Source organism: Chinchilla lanigera, unplaced genomic scaffold, assembly GCF_000276665.1.
Source record: "Chinchilla lanigera isolate Chin_1 unplaced genomic scaffold, ChiLan1.0 scaffold00002, whole genome shotgun sequence".
NCBI lineage: Eukaryota > Metazoa > Chordata > Mammalia > Rodentia > Chinchillidae > Chinchilla > Chinchilla lanigera.
The window spans coordinates 11,588,005-11,602,579 of record NW_004955403.1 but is presented as its reverse complement, the minus strand read 5'-3'; the positions used below and the strand labels follow the sequence as shown (position 1 = coordinate 11,602,579).

At 38.8% G+C, this 14,575-nt stretch overlaps 1 protein-coding gene across 4 annotated transcripts in view; it reads left to right on the top strand.

Annotated features, from left to right (window-relative positions):
- The window catches only part of Itgav (integrin, alpha V), an 81,274-nt gene extending 67,230 nt beyond the window's left edge, over positions 1 to 14,044 (top strand). For 3 of the 4 annotated variants that reach the window (XM_005373337.2, XM_013512419.1, XM_013512426.1), the window contains exons 22-30: positions 1,598 to 1,677; positions 2,054 to 2,134; positions 2,646 to 2,751; positions 3,426 to 3,584; positions 4,379 to 4,492; positions 8,482 to 8,595; positions 8,692 to 8,799; positions 9,353 to 9,475; positions 10,146 to 11,645. In XM_005373337.2, coding sequence (XP_005373394.1) covers positions 1,598 to 1,677; positions 2,054 to 2,134; positions 2,646 to 2,751; positions 3,426 to 3,584; positions 4,379 to 4,492; positions 8,482 to 8,595; positions 8,692 to 8,799; positions 9,353 to 9,475; positions 10,146 to 10,241 — 981 coding nt within the window. In that variant the 3' untranslated portion in view covers positions 10,242 to 11,645. Of the gene's footprint in view, positions 1 to 1,597; positions 1,678 to 2,053; positions 2,135 to 2,645; positions 2,752 to 3,425; positions 3,585 to 4,378; positions 4,493 to 8,481; positions 8,596 to 8,691; positions 8,800 to 9,352; positions 9,476 to 10,145; positions 11,646 to 13,752 lie in introns of those variants that run through there. The other variant, XM_013512423.1, reaches the window with a different exon arrangement.
- The last annotated feature ends 531 nt before the right edge of the window (positions 14,045 to 14,575 follow it).

The following is a 14,575-nucleotide window of genomic DNA, read 5'->3' as shown; positions in this document are numbered from 1 at the left end:
TTTTTCTGTAGAATGATTAATGATTAGCAAGGTTCTGTTAGTTTTAACTAAGATATTAAAATAATGGATTGTTCTAATACACTATATGCAATAAATGGCGCTTTGGTCAGTGGATAGGAATGTGTTTTAAGAGCTGAAATTATAACTTTGGTGTTTTAAACTGATGCTTTAGCCAGGTGCAATGACATGCTCCTGTAATCCAAGCTCCTGGGGAGGCTGAGGCAGGATGATCTCCAATTTGCCACCAACCTGGATAATATAATGAAATTCCCTGCCCAAAAATGTTAAATTGATGCTTTCATGGATCATCAGAAGCCACTCTGGCAAATACCAGGACTGTTGTTCTTTAGTGAGATAGAACAGGGTTTCGTTTTAACTTGTAACCCTATAATACATGTACCACAGAGAAGACCAAAGAGACAGCTGGATCAGGCTCCAGGTTGATGGTGGGGCGGGGAGCACAGGCGCTCAAAGAGAAGCACCAAAGAATATCTTTTCAAATCCTTTAACAAGGAATCAAAATACAGTTTGTCTTTTCCTGGCATCTGGGGGAAAAAAAAAAATGACAGTATATGTTGTGTTGAGTTTTACCTTCGAGCTCGTTTAATGTGGCGCTGGACTGATACCCGTAACGTGCAGATTTGTATTAGAATGGGACTCCCACGTTTCTCTAAGAATGATTTTCGGAGACAGTCATCCTAGAGGTGCAGCGTCTTGGGGGAAAGAGCTTGGACGCAGTGCGCCCCGTTCGTCACCTGCACTCAAAGTGCTGCTGAGAGCACAATGGCTGGCTGTCCTGTCATTTTCGTCTTCCCCAACTCTCTGTCGCCCCAGGCTCAGTGGAGCGAGGTCCTCTGCTCCATACACCGGCTCCGGGCCATGTGAGCGGAGTGGTGCCCAAGGGTGCCATTTTTATGTCTCCTTCCTGTGACCACCAAGAAGCTGCTTCTTGTGTGCTAGGCCTCAGCTCTCTGGCCGCTGTGTGAGCTGTGAGAGGGCCGGGTCTGGTTCCGGCCCTGCCCACACCTCTCTGAGCCAGGTTCTCCTCCCCCGACACCCTCCCAGTTCTCCCTTCCTGGCCCCGTAGCGTGGGAACTCATAGCTCTCTGCCACTGACTCCTTGTGCCTGACTGTTATACTTTAGTGGCCTCAGTAAACATTTACTTTTACAATTTTTAGAAAGGTAGTTGATACCGTAGGCAGGTGTAATTATGATTAATAATTGTTGTTCAGTAGGCTGGTTTTGGATGAGTTTATGTATCTTAAGTAAAAAAGGCTCAGTAGAAGAGCAAATTTAGCCTGGCATGGTGGCGAATGTTTGTGATCTCCGGAGGGTGAGGCAGGAGGATCGCGGCAAGTTCAAGGCCAGCCTTGGCTACAGAGTGAGTTCAAGGCCAGCCAGAACTACATAGAGAGAACCTATATTTAAAAACCATACCAAAAAATAAGATTTAATTATCCTTTTTAACTTTTCTTATAAACTCAGAGAAACTGTCTTTTATAAGATTTTTTTTTAATTTGGTCATTGGATTGGAAATGTGTAATTTCTAATTCTAAATTAATGACTAATATTACCATCTTTTTCTCTCCCCTTCAGCTCCTGGCTGGTCTTCGTTTCAGTGTACACCAGCAATCAGAAATGGATACTTCTGTGAAATTCGATTTACAGATCCAAAGGTGTGAAAACAACTCATATTCCCCTATTTAACTATTGAGAAAATGTTACAAGGATATTATGTAATATGCTTTAAGTATTACAGAATTATAGAGATTCAGACTTTAGTTCCTGACGATAGGATTTGTGAAAATCAATATTTATATTATAAGAATTTGTCAACTTTGAGTTTATAAAACAAAATTAATAATTAAGAAATAAAACTCAGTCATCTTGGAATTAAATGCTGATGAAAAGAATTGCTTCGATTTATAAGGCTTTCATGTCTTTGTTACTTTGAATTGGCTCATTTTTTGTTTTGCTGGGTTTGTCTGTGTATGATTTTGATGATAACTGTGCTGAATTCAGTCCTAAATATGTTTTAATTTTCCTTTTCAGCTCCAATCTTTTTGACAGAGTGAGCCCTGTTGTATCTCACAGAGTGGACCTTGCTGTGCTAGCCGCTGTAGAGATACGAGGGTCAGTATGATTACAAGGTTGGGTCCTTTGTCGCCATGTTGCCTTTATTTTTTTAAATTTTTTTTATTTTTTCCGGTACCAGGAGTTGAACTCAGGACCTTGCGCTTTCCGCGCAGGCTCTGTGCCGCTGAACTAAATCCCCAGCCCCCACCATTTGGACAGTGGACACTCCATGGTGGTTTTACTACTGTAGTAGATTCTGTACAAATAAGCTCCTTGATGTGTTTCATAGCTCCAAATGGTCATTTGGTGACCTTTTGAAAAGGAACGAGACATGACAATAAAAGTCACAAGGTGTTTATTGAACTTTTGCACACATTGACTTACCAATGCCCCTGTCTTGTGTCAAAGCAGTAATAGCAGTTTTTGCATGTATGGTCATCCTGAGTTTTTTTGTAAAAGATTTTTTAAGTAGATCTGGTTTTACTCATGTGAATGGAGGGTTCTTTCAAAAATGAACCTACTCTATCATTTCGGTATTCACGGGAGGTTTTCTTTGGTCGTTGTCTAGAGTCTCAAGTCCCGATCATATCTTTCTTCCGATTCCAAATTGGGAGCACAAGGAGAAGCCAGAGACCGAAGAAGACGTCGGGCCAGTGGTGCAGCACATCTACGAGGTCCGTAGCTCCTGGGTTTAGTGGGCCGTAGTGAGCACCAGCAAAGAGAACAGCTGAGCCGCTTTTACAAAACACCCCTATGTAATTGTTAAGTAAACTCTACATAGCTTAAGTATGTAGCATGGATTTCTTTGGAATTTTCCCTATTTACAAATTCATTTTTATCAGACCAGTAGCTTTGTGTTTAACAGAAGCAACTGATAGAATTTGTTGTTTCATTTTTTTTTTTTTTGGTTTTTCTCCGGTACTGGGAACCGAACTCACGACCTTGCGCTTGCCAGGCAGGCGCTTTTGCCGCTGAGCTAAATCCCCAGCCCCTGAATTTGTTGTTTCAAATCAAGCAGTTCTACTTGAATAAAAGAAATAGGTAACTGGGAATTTTCCCATGGGCGTTTTGTAGTCATGTCTGAAAATCAAAAATGTCTGTAGTAGATAATCAACACTGTATTTCTACAGGAAAAATTTTTTTAAAATCATTCATCAATAACTTTAATATTTAACTTTTATTTTCTTCATCCTCATGTTTATTAAAGTCAAAAACTGAGCTTGATCTTTTTGCATAAGGCTTGTGTTATTCAAATCCTACTGTGTATATGATTTCTAAAGTTGATGAAGGAAAAGGGTCATAGAATAGATTTTTGTCCAAAGTATTTACAGTTTCTTTTCCTTATTAGCTGAGAAACAATGGTCCAAGTTCATTCAGCAAGGCAATGCTAAATCTTCAGTGGCCCTACAAGTATAACAATAACACTTTATTGTACATCCTTCATTATGACATTGATGGACCAATGAACTGCACTTCAGACATGGAGATCAACCCTTTGAGAATTAAGGTAATGTGCTAAATAGCAGCTCTTCATTATGATGGTGTTTTATTGCTGTCTTTCTAGACCTATAAATGAACTGAATTATTTTAATACACAGATTCCATAAAAAGATTGTAGATTATAACCAGTATGCTAAGAATTAGGTTATCTGTACAATGGGTCAGAATGAATTCTGTGAAGTCCTAGTGAACCCTGTGTGAAGTGTTTGGTAAACCTTAGGAGACAGTCTTAAGGGACTCAGTTTGACCTTGGCTCCTTTGAATTCTGAGTCAATGTACAATATGACATTAGGCTGTTGTGTGTTGGAATTTCTGTCTTTGGAATGAGAATGTACCATTTTACTTGTGACTGTTGTCCTACGTGATCTAAAAAGTGTCATTTGATGGAATTACATCTATTTTGGATATGGTCCTCTCCATCCTAGTACATATATTTGCATAAGAAACTGTTGTACAATGCGGTCTAAGGAAAGCTAAGACAAGGAAATAAACATACATTTGTAATGGATGCTCACTACAGATGTACTGTGGAATTTTAGGCTTCTTTTTGCTTGTGTTTTCATCATTTTCCCCTGTGACTCTGTGATCAGAAAATCATGGCTAGGGACAGCTAAGTTTTTATGGATAACTTCAGGGCTCTAATCTTTATTTTCTGTCCTTACCATTTACCATATATTAAGCAATGAATTTTCTACCATCCCAAATTGCGTACATCATATGTTCATCAGACATCCCTATGAATATATCAAGGTAGCATATTTTCCATCATTACTCACAATGTGCTTTGACACTACAATCCAGATCTCATCTTTGCAAGCAACTGAGAAGAATGACACAGGTGCCGGGCAAGGTGACACGAGCCATCTCATCACCAAGCGGGATCTCGCCCTTAGCGAGGGAGACGTTCACACTTTGGTAAGCGCCATTTCAAGTATAGAGTGGTAGGGACATTTAAAATATGTGACTATAGGACTGATGCCAAAGAACTTTTCAAAAATAACAGCAGCTGTGCTGAAAAGGAACTACATTTATTTTTACCTCCCTTTTTCCTATTCAAATTAATTTTCAAGTCTTCTCTTCTACACGCGGCTAATAAAAATAGTTTATGTTCTAACTTACTTTTTTTTTTACTGCAGTCCTCTATCTGACCTCTTTCTGAACTGAGAAGACCCCAGCAAAAATATATTAGAAGAATAATTAACATTGAACTAGTGTTAAATCATGCTGAGCAATGGCTTATGCCGTTTAACTTTTTGAGAAATTAATAGATCTGCAAGCTGTCACTGAGTAGGGAAGTTGGTGTCATGTCTCTAATCAGTAGCAATCACTACTACTGTTACCCTTCCAGATTGTGGCTCCTTAATCCTCATCCAAGTCAACCACTCATAATTTTGGATCACGTAGTCACCCTGCAGCACCACTCTCACCTCATTCTCCATTTTCTAGCTCTATCTTCTTAGTTTCCATTTTCAGACCTTGGAGCTCGGAGTACCCCACTGCTCGAGTCTCGGGTTTCTTCTCTGCTTCTCCTCCTTTCGCTCACTAGAGCTGTGCTGTGCAGGAGTGTGAAGCCAGGCCCGTCTCGAGTGTTCAGCAGCCACATGAGGATGGAGAACGTCTCACCATGTAGAGTGGACATCTCTGCATCGGTGGCTTCCATCGTCATAGAAAGTTCTCTTGGGCAGTGCTGCACCGCAGGACCTTCCTGAGCCTCATGGCTCTCAGTACCATCTGGGGCAGAAGACTTTGGGTTTCATTTGCAGCCTGACCCTCTGCATTGAACTCCAGCCTCTTAACTGCCTATGAGAACGCCTCCAAAATAGGAAACTGCAAACTTAATTCTAAAGTACCTCGAGCTTTCCCAGCTCTGTGCTTTCCACAGAGATCCGTATTTAGTACATAGTAGCTCCACTCTCTGAAACTTGCACCTTCACTTTCTCTGACATCCCACAGCCCACAATCCAGCAAATCCTGGATTTGGATCTACTTTCCAAAATGCCCAAGGTCTGTCCCCTCTTGGGTGCTCCGCCACTGTCATCTCTCTCCGGCCACCTCTTCTCTCGCTGGACTTGTCGAGCCCTTTCTATTGCTACCTCTCTCCCTGTGCAGTTGATTGACCATGCAGAAGCCGCAATGATTCCTTTAAATATAGGTCAGGTCACATCACTCCAGTGCCTGCCCATCTAACTGAAAATATAGCCAGAGTGTACAGTTATCTTGAAGTCCAACCCAACCCAGGCCTTTCCTGCCTGTCCGTCTCATCTGTCCTTCCTCACGCAGCTTCTCCCACTTCCACTTTGCCTCTCACCAGACAGCCAGGGGCATGTTTCTGTTCCAGGCCTTGAGAAGTGCCCCTCCTGTGCCAGGCACTCTTTCTGTCCCGCGCTCGCTGTGGCTGACTGTCCGTCTCCTTCTGGCGCCTGTAAGTGTCAGATCGTAGTAGAGGGCATTCCTGACCAGCCCACATGAAATGACAGTTGCCTCCCACTCCACGCCCAAACCCACTTTTCATACTGTATTCTCTATCCTATAGAATTATTTATTTCAAAAATTAAGATAAAAATTTACCATTCAACCATTTTCAAGTGTATAATGTAGTGGTTTTGAGTATATTTATAACACTGTGTAACCATTAACCACTGTAATTTGGAAATATTTCTGTGAGGCCAGAAAGAAATGCTGTGCCTGTTAAGGGGTTGCTTCCTGCTCTCTCCCACTGCCAGCCCCTGGTCACCACTAACCTGCTGCTAGGCCTACTGCTTTGCCTTCTTGACATGGATCTCACTGATACCAGACAGGGCTGTTGTGCCTCGCTTCTTAGCATATTTTCTGGATTCATCTATGTTTTAGCATGTGTTAGTACTTGATTCATTTTTACAACTGGATAGTAGTTGTTTATCCATTCAGATTTGGCAGAGATCAAGATTGTTTCCACTTTTTGCCTGTATCGTTAAGGCACAAAAGTTTAAATTTTTTTACTCAGACTTTTGTTGTCTTATAAAAAAAACATATCTTAAACCAAGATCATGAAGTTTTATACTTAGGTTTTCTAGTTTTCTGAGTTTTACACTTGTAGCTCTTACATGTACAGCTTCATTTTGAGTTGGTTTTTGTATGTGGTGTGAGGTAGGGACCTAGGTTCATTCTTTTACATTTGGCTCTTCTCTTTCCCCAGCATCATTTGCTGAAAAAAACCTGTTTTCTCTCCGCCCTTAAATTATTTTGGCACCTTGTTGAAAGCAAATTAACCATAGATACAATTTTATTTCAACTCTATTTTGTAAAATTATTATTAAAACATTAAATGTACAAATTCATGAAACGCACTGTGATACTTCCATACCTGCACGTGTCAATTGCGTCCATCCACCTTTCCTCCCCCCTACCCCTCACTGATCCTTAGTAATCTTTCTTCTACTTTCAGGTTGGCTTTTCCTTTTTACTCTCATTTCTGTTTCATTTTCCTATATGTGTACTTTTATGCCAATATCAAAATTGATTTCCCTACCGTAGCTCTGTAGTAAGTTTTGAAATTGGGAAGTGAAGGATCATGTACTAGTGTTTCTTTTTCAAGATTGTTTGGGCTACTTGGTTCCTTGCAGCTGCATATGAATTTGAGGATCAGCTCATCCATTTCTCCAGAACAGGTAGTTGGACTCTGGGGAGTAATTTTGTTGGGTCCGACTATCAATTTGGGAAATGTTGTCATCTTAACAAGGTGACATCTTTCCGTCAGTGAACACAGGCTTTCTGTTTATTCAGGTCTTCTTTAATTTCTTTCCAAAATACTCTATAGTTTTCAGTGTTCTAGTTTTACTCTTCCTTAGTGATATTACTTCTATGTACTTTGTTCTTTTTGATCCTGTTTTAAGTAGGTTTTTCTTAATGTCCTTTCTGAATTCTTAATTTCTAGTTTATATCTGTATATTGATGTTCCCCCTTTTTGTGCTTGTTTATTAGCTCTTTATTAGTATTAGTAGGGATTATTTAGTGTCTTCTGTATAGAAGAGCCTGTCTTCTGCAGAGAGATAGCTTTTCTATATCTTCTTATGATGCTCTTGTACTAGCTGCAACCTTCTGTGCAGTGTTGAGTATTAGTGGCACAGGTGGACACCTGCATCATGTCTGTAATCTTATGGTGAAAGCATCTAGTCTCACTCACCTCACCTTGCACAGATGCCCTTAATCACTGTTCCCCTTCTTACTTCTGTTCCTCTTCCTCGGTTGGTGGTATTGCTTCGTGGATGGCATTTTTTGTCACGTGTGTACATGTGACATGTTTAATGTGACCAGTACAGAGAACATTTGTTTCCTTTGACTACCAATCTTTAAGTCACCTCTAAAAACACTAAATGTGGCAGAGTCACCAGCACATCGTTGATTTCTACAGGTTTGATGTGGAATGGACATTAAACATTCATTCTCCCTACCCTTCTTTTCGTTTTTGGTTTTTTTTTTTTTGGTTTTGGTTTTTCTCCGGTACCGGGAACCGAACTCACGACCTTGCGCTTGCCAGGCAGGCGCTTTTGCCGCTGAGCTAAATCCCCAGCCCCTCCCTACTCTTCTTTTCCACAAGATACTGTGATCTGATTTTCATATCTTACCACAATTACTGTGCTCTGGGTTTGCCTGCAGAAAATGTTGAGGTCCAGCTATAAACAGGAATCTTTTGGTATAGAGTCATTCTTCTATAATAGATTGTTCTTCTATAATCACATTAAAACCAACCCCTTGATCACCAAAAATATTGATTTAATTAGCCTGTTTAAGCATTATAAGACCAAAGAACAGGAATTCTCTCTCTTTGGTCTTCAAAGAAAAAGCAAAATACAACACTTCACACTCAAATGTGGGGGCAGTTCTAGAGTGAACTTGCCTTGAAAGTGGACGCTTTGCTCTCACAGGGTTGTGGGGTTGCTCAGTGTCTGAGGATCATCTGCCAGGTTGGGCGGCTGGATAGAGGGAAGAGTGCGATCCTCTACGTGAAGTCCCTGCTGTGGACCGAGACCTTCATGAATGTAAGTAGGCAGACGCGGCACGCGGCAAACAGCCATGTAAGAAGTAAAGAAGACCTGACGCGGCCGGGAAATCATCTCACTGTCCTTTCCCTGCAGAAGGAAAACCAGAATCACTCCTATTCTCTGAAGTCATCTGCTTCATTCAGTGTCATAGAGTTTCCGTATAAGAACCTTCCGATTGAGGATATCTCTAACTCCACACTGGTATGTTGAGGATTTAGGGGAATGGGATAAATGCATCTCTTGAAATACCTTAATGATTGTGTTTTGTTTAAAAAATGTATATTGAACTGTTTCAATAATTCAAAGGAACAAAGCTGTTTGATAGGAATATAACCTTGTATAATCTTAGTTACTTTACTGGTCTCACCTACAACTATTAAAACTAGACCTGTTAGCATCTTAACTGTACTAAATTACCTTGGGGCTCTTTTAGGATATTTCCTGCTCATAAAGTGAGAAAGTTGGAAATTAACTGCAACAAGTGAAGACATTTTGAAAATTTTTAAGGGTTGAAAATGAAACAGGCCATCATAAACTAGATTGGATTATTTAAAAGTCTTTGCAGATGCAAGCAGTACTTATCCTGCGGTTGGGAATTTCATGTGTCTCACCATGCTGTGATATCAACATGTAATCACTAAGTAATCATCAGGAAAAAAATACAATGTGAATACCAGTAGAATCAATTGAATAGGCACTCAAGTATTTAAGCAGCAAATTATTTTAAAAACTAAATACCTTTTCACGCCAACAGGTTACCACTAATGTCACCTGGGGCCTTCAGCCCACATCCATGCCTGTGCCTCTGTGGGTGATCATTTTAGCAGTTCTAGCAGGACTGTTGCTGCTGGCTGTGCTGGTATTCGTAATGTACAGGGTAAGTGACGGACAGAGAAGGAGAGAGGAAAAGGGAGAGGGAGGAACAGATGAAAAGGGAAAGGAGGAGGCAAAGAATGAACAGAACTAAGGAAGGAAGAAAAGGGCCTATTGTGGTATACAATAAGATTATTTATTATTCGAAGGAAGAGAGATTATACAAAGTACCAGTTTTCTTGGTCATTGTCTTAGTTACTTTTCTCTCATTGATGAGGCAAAAATACCTAACACTAGAGGAGGAAAGGTTTATTTAGCTCACAGTTTGTGGAGGTTTCAGTCCATAATCGGCTGGCCCCAGGCAGGGTGCACAAGGCAGAGGGGTATCAGTTCATGGTGGCAGAAGACAGCAAAAGCAACAAGAGAGAGTGACAGGCCTCTTTCTGTCCCTTATTTTGTATCCAGTCTACCAGGATTAGGCGGTGCCAATCCAGTCAATGGGCTGCCCCAGTGATCACCCACCCTTAATCCCAGCATTTTTAATCCTAGCATTGCACCACCAATCAATCACACACTCAAGATTCAGCCACCCCCGCAAAAACCCTGTGACTGCCTGAGCCCTTGGGGGAGAGCTAGATACAAACTATAACAGTGATAATATAGTCATTTAAAAAAATATTATTATATCCTCTATGATGTAAAAATAAGGTTGGCTTTTTGGTTTCAACTTACAGATGGGCTTTTTTAAACGTGTCCGGCCACCTCAAGAAGAACAAGAAAGGGAACAACTTCAGCCTCAAGAAAACGGTGAAGGAAACTCAGAAACTTAATCGTGACTTTTAAATGATGCCACATCCCGACTCACTAGGATTAACGACTTGATTATACATTTAAAACTCCTTCGTGAGGAATAAAATTTCCAGACTGGACTGCTAATGGCACCTCATGGCCTCAGTTTAGCCCCAATATTGAGAGCAATATCTGTCAGCCTGCTTTTTATAAATAAGTTCAGACATACATTTAATATGCGTACACTGACTTCTATTTTTAGATATTTAAATGCTGACATTTTAAGCGATGGTTCGCGTTCAATGTACATAAGGCAGGTAGTGCCTGAGTTCCTACTTTATATAAAACAGTGCTTCCTGCAGGTATTCCTCGTGAGCTAGCGTGTTGACTTTGACTGCTGTTGTAGTTTGAAAGCAATCCGTACTTGCCCCTGAGCGCCCTTATTTTTTGTACAGGTACTTAGTGTTGGTACATATTACACTACAGTTGATTTTTCAAGCTACTTTGTAATTGCATGAATTTGAGTTTTAGTATCACTTACAGGTAGAAGTTCTTAAAAACCGTGCACTACCCTCAAAATTCTGTCCTGGAGCATGGAGGTGTATTTCAGGGGCCCAGCACTTATTCAGTGTGTGCAAGGCCCTGACCTCCACCTCCAGCAATGGGAGAAAATGATTTCTTTCCTGTAATAGCAACGGTACAATATTTGAACATGAAAATTGGGAACATGGTGTTAACTTTTATTTTTATTTAATCTGCAATCTATTTCTTTACATTTAACTTGTATAGTTTAAATTCTACATCATCGTCTAAATCACCTTATATTAAAGGTTAATTCTATACTCAAAAATGCCTTTTTTTGTGTAATAGTTTAGTTTCAGCTAAATATGATGCTTACAGCCTCATGGAGTTGGAAATTGTTTCCAAACCACATCTATTCCATTGTTTCTGTCTGGTTACTTACAGTTCAAAAAGAAGGAAGCATTTTAATTAAAAGTTTGTGCTTGTCTTTCTTTGATATAATCGGTTATTAGTCGCATGCTCTTAGACTAGAGCAGTGTTTTTAGTTGGTATTAATTTATTTTCCTCCCGTATCTATATTGTTTCTTGTAATTCTGAAACTCGTACCGAGAACAGGTTGAGATCATTTTTGTAACATACAGGAACCTAGATCCCCGCTCCCACCTCATGAAAACTTGGGGAGTCAGCCATTTAGGAAGCCCCCTAGTTGCCTTCTAGCCATGGCTGTTACCATTCATGTGGATACCACCTCAGTTTGACAAAGTAATGTACAAAATCAGTCTCAGCTATTAGAATGACTGCTAAAAGATATTCATAGGCAGTTGAAATTACTGAAAACCTTTTAAAGCATTTTTAGTTTTTTACCATAAATTACATCTCTAGAGTTTTTAATAAAAGCACCATAGGTGCAAGTCATAGTATTATATGCATGGAATGTGTGATTTATTTGCAGTTCTCAAGGTTTAGGAGGGACTATCAATTATACCTATTTTGTACAATTACGTCACATTGTGTACAAGAAATTGAGAGTGTGATAGCTTTTTAACTGCCATCCTCACTGGGCAATGATAAGTATTTCCCTTAAATAACTATTTTTCTATATTTTAAAAATAATTGAAATTTATCTTATGCTATAATTCCGTGCACAAGTGGTTGAGTTAGCCTGCAATTCATAAAATAGAAGCGCATTAGTTGCATAAATTAGAATAGAGAATGACCCTATATTTAGATTTAGTGAATTTTAAAATTAATGGGTGTCAGAGGGTAGAATTTATTAGTAGTCTGAGAGATCTTAATCATATCCAATAAGTATTTTTATCATCTATAGGTTTAAATTCTTTTGAGAAAAAAATATTTTTATCCTAGGGACAGGTGTCACCTACCATGAGACAGTCACTAAGTGGGTCTACAGCAAGTTTTGCCTTGTCTATTTTGTTTTATAATAGCTTTATTTCTGAAAATATCCATCAGATAGAAATTTACTCTTGGACAAAAGTGTCAGTATTTCATTTTGCACTGTGTGTTACTTTCATGGCCTCTGTATCAAGGAATAATTTTTTTTTTTTTTTTTTTGGTACTGGGAATCAAACTCAGGACCTTGCGCTTGTCAGGCAGGTGCTGTGCTACTGAGCTATATCCCCAGCCCAAAAGGAATAATCTATTGAAATTTAAATATGTTATAACTGGCAGTTAATACAGTGTTTTAAATTGCCTTTATAAACTGTAGTTTATAATACATACATAATAATGGTAGAGATTTTTCTTTCAAAAATGAAAATATTTCTCTCAGTAAAAATACGGAGTATAATTTGAAAGTTTGCTCTCTGAGAAAAATGCTGAGCTTCCTTTTACCTTAAACTAACATGTAAGTATACTTGACTAAATATCAAGAAATAGTTTTATGAAGTCTATTTTAATCACTAAACATTTTAAATAGTACTGTAGTTGTGATTTATTGAGATTAAAATTTGAAGTATGAAACTCTCATAATGAGTTTTTTAAATGAATGAGCTAGAACCTATTAAAGCATTTGAGGTAAGTGAGAAGTACTGACACTAACGTTGATTTCTTATGAAAGTATTTATTTCAGAATTGATATTTTATGAAACATTTGTGTGAGGGTCATTTTTCTTCTTTTTACTTTTCTCTTGTGATGAATTGCCATCTGAATTCTGATTAAAAGTCCTTAATGATTGTGAAAGGCAAAGCAGTTTATCAAAGTAACATTGCCACAGTTCCACCTGTGTTATGAAATTACTTACTCATAGTTAATTCTCATGAATGTAATCCTTTGTATTTATATAAGGAGAAATTTCAAGTGTTAGTAAAAAAGACTTTACCGGCTTTTTTATAAGAGTGAAAGGTTTTTGACAGTAAATCATGACTCTAAGGGAGTCATGTGGCGAAGGTCTAGTATGTGACGGATTGGCTGGTTTTTGTGAGCAGACAGAATGTGTAAGTTGATACACGTTCCTGTCTTCCAGAATGTACTGATGAGCCAGTTGGAGAAGGATAAGTTGTTCTTGGGGTACCTCTGTGTGGTTATTACCTGTTAGTGTCACCTTGGTTGTACTTATGAATAGCTTATGTATATATATATATAATTAATTTGATAAATAATTTAAAAAAAAAATCCAAAAATTGTGTTTGGTATCTAAAAAGGTAAATACAATCACTAAATACTCAGTACTTTAAAAAAAAATGTCTCTTTTAACTTATTGCTTGGCTAATTTGAATTATGAACCTATGAGTGAGCAGCGTGCAGTGTATACTTATATTTCTTTGTAATTTCTGTTACTTAATGATCTTGAGAGAGGTACTAAATCTTTGATTTCTGTTGTCTTTGTTCTCAAGTGCAATATAACAGTGTAACCAAACCTAGATAATATCAAAGTCCTCATTAATTTCGTAAGCCTAATCTAAAGTGAGATTTATTAGTATTTTTGGTAACAGGAAAGAGCGATTCTGCTGCAGAGATACAAATAAAATTATGTAGACCCCCCCAAGGGTCCATTCTACATTTTATTTCAGGCTGGACATGAACTACGAACCGTGCCTCAGCAGCTTTGAAACACTTTGAAATATCTAAAGCCAAGTTGGAAGCTGGGTGTCTCGAATGAATTTGCTACCTGGGTAGCATAGAAAATAATTATCTTTGCTCAGCTCTCTGTGGTCACCCACATTGGGTAAGACATGAAGTGAGTCTGCTCTCCAACCTGTCATTTGCTAACTTGGATGAAGTTAGTGAAAGCTGGTACAGGGCTCTGCTGGGTTTCTGATGTGTAACTTGTGACTGTACAATAAACTTGAGCAGATGGTGTCACCTCTGTGTATGGACTTCGTCCTTTCCGTCTGTCATGTTCGGCAGTAATTTTTAATCACAGGAGCCAGCAGTCATGCACAGGAAGTGTGGCCTCAAAGCGACATAGCTCTCTAAAAGTTCTTCAGAGCGCCCGTCACTTGAAGAAAGCAAAATAGCAAAGGGAACCTAGTGTTAAAATATCTGCTGAGAAAAGTAAATGTTTGTTTGCTTGAAATCTAAGAATCTTTTGATTTTTAAACAGTTATTTCTAAGTTTTGTCACATGAACTTTTATTATTTTCATCTTGTCAGAGTATTTTTAATATGCACATTTTGTTTCATGACTTTTTACACATCTGCAGTTCTAGAAGTTGAACATTCCTAATCCAAAACCCCTAAATCCAAAATGCTCTAAAATCTAAAGCTTTCTGAGCAGGATGTCAGGCTTCACTTAACCAAAAAAGTTCATGCAGATATTCCAAAAACTGAAAAACTGAAATCTGAACCACTTTTTTTCCCCAGGCCTTTCAGAGAAAGGAAAAACCAACTTGTA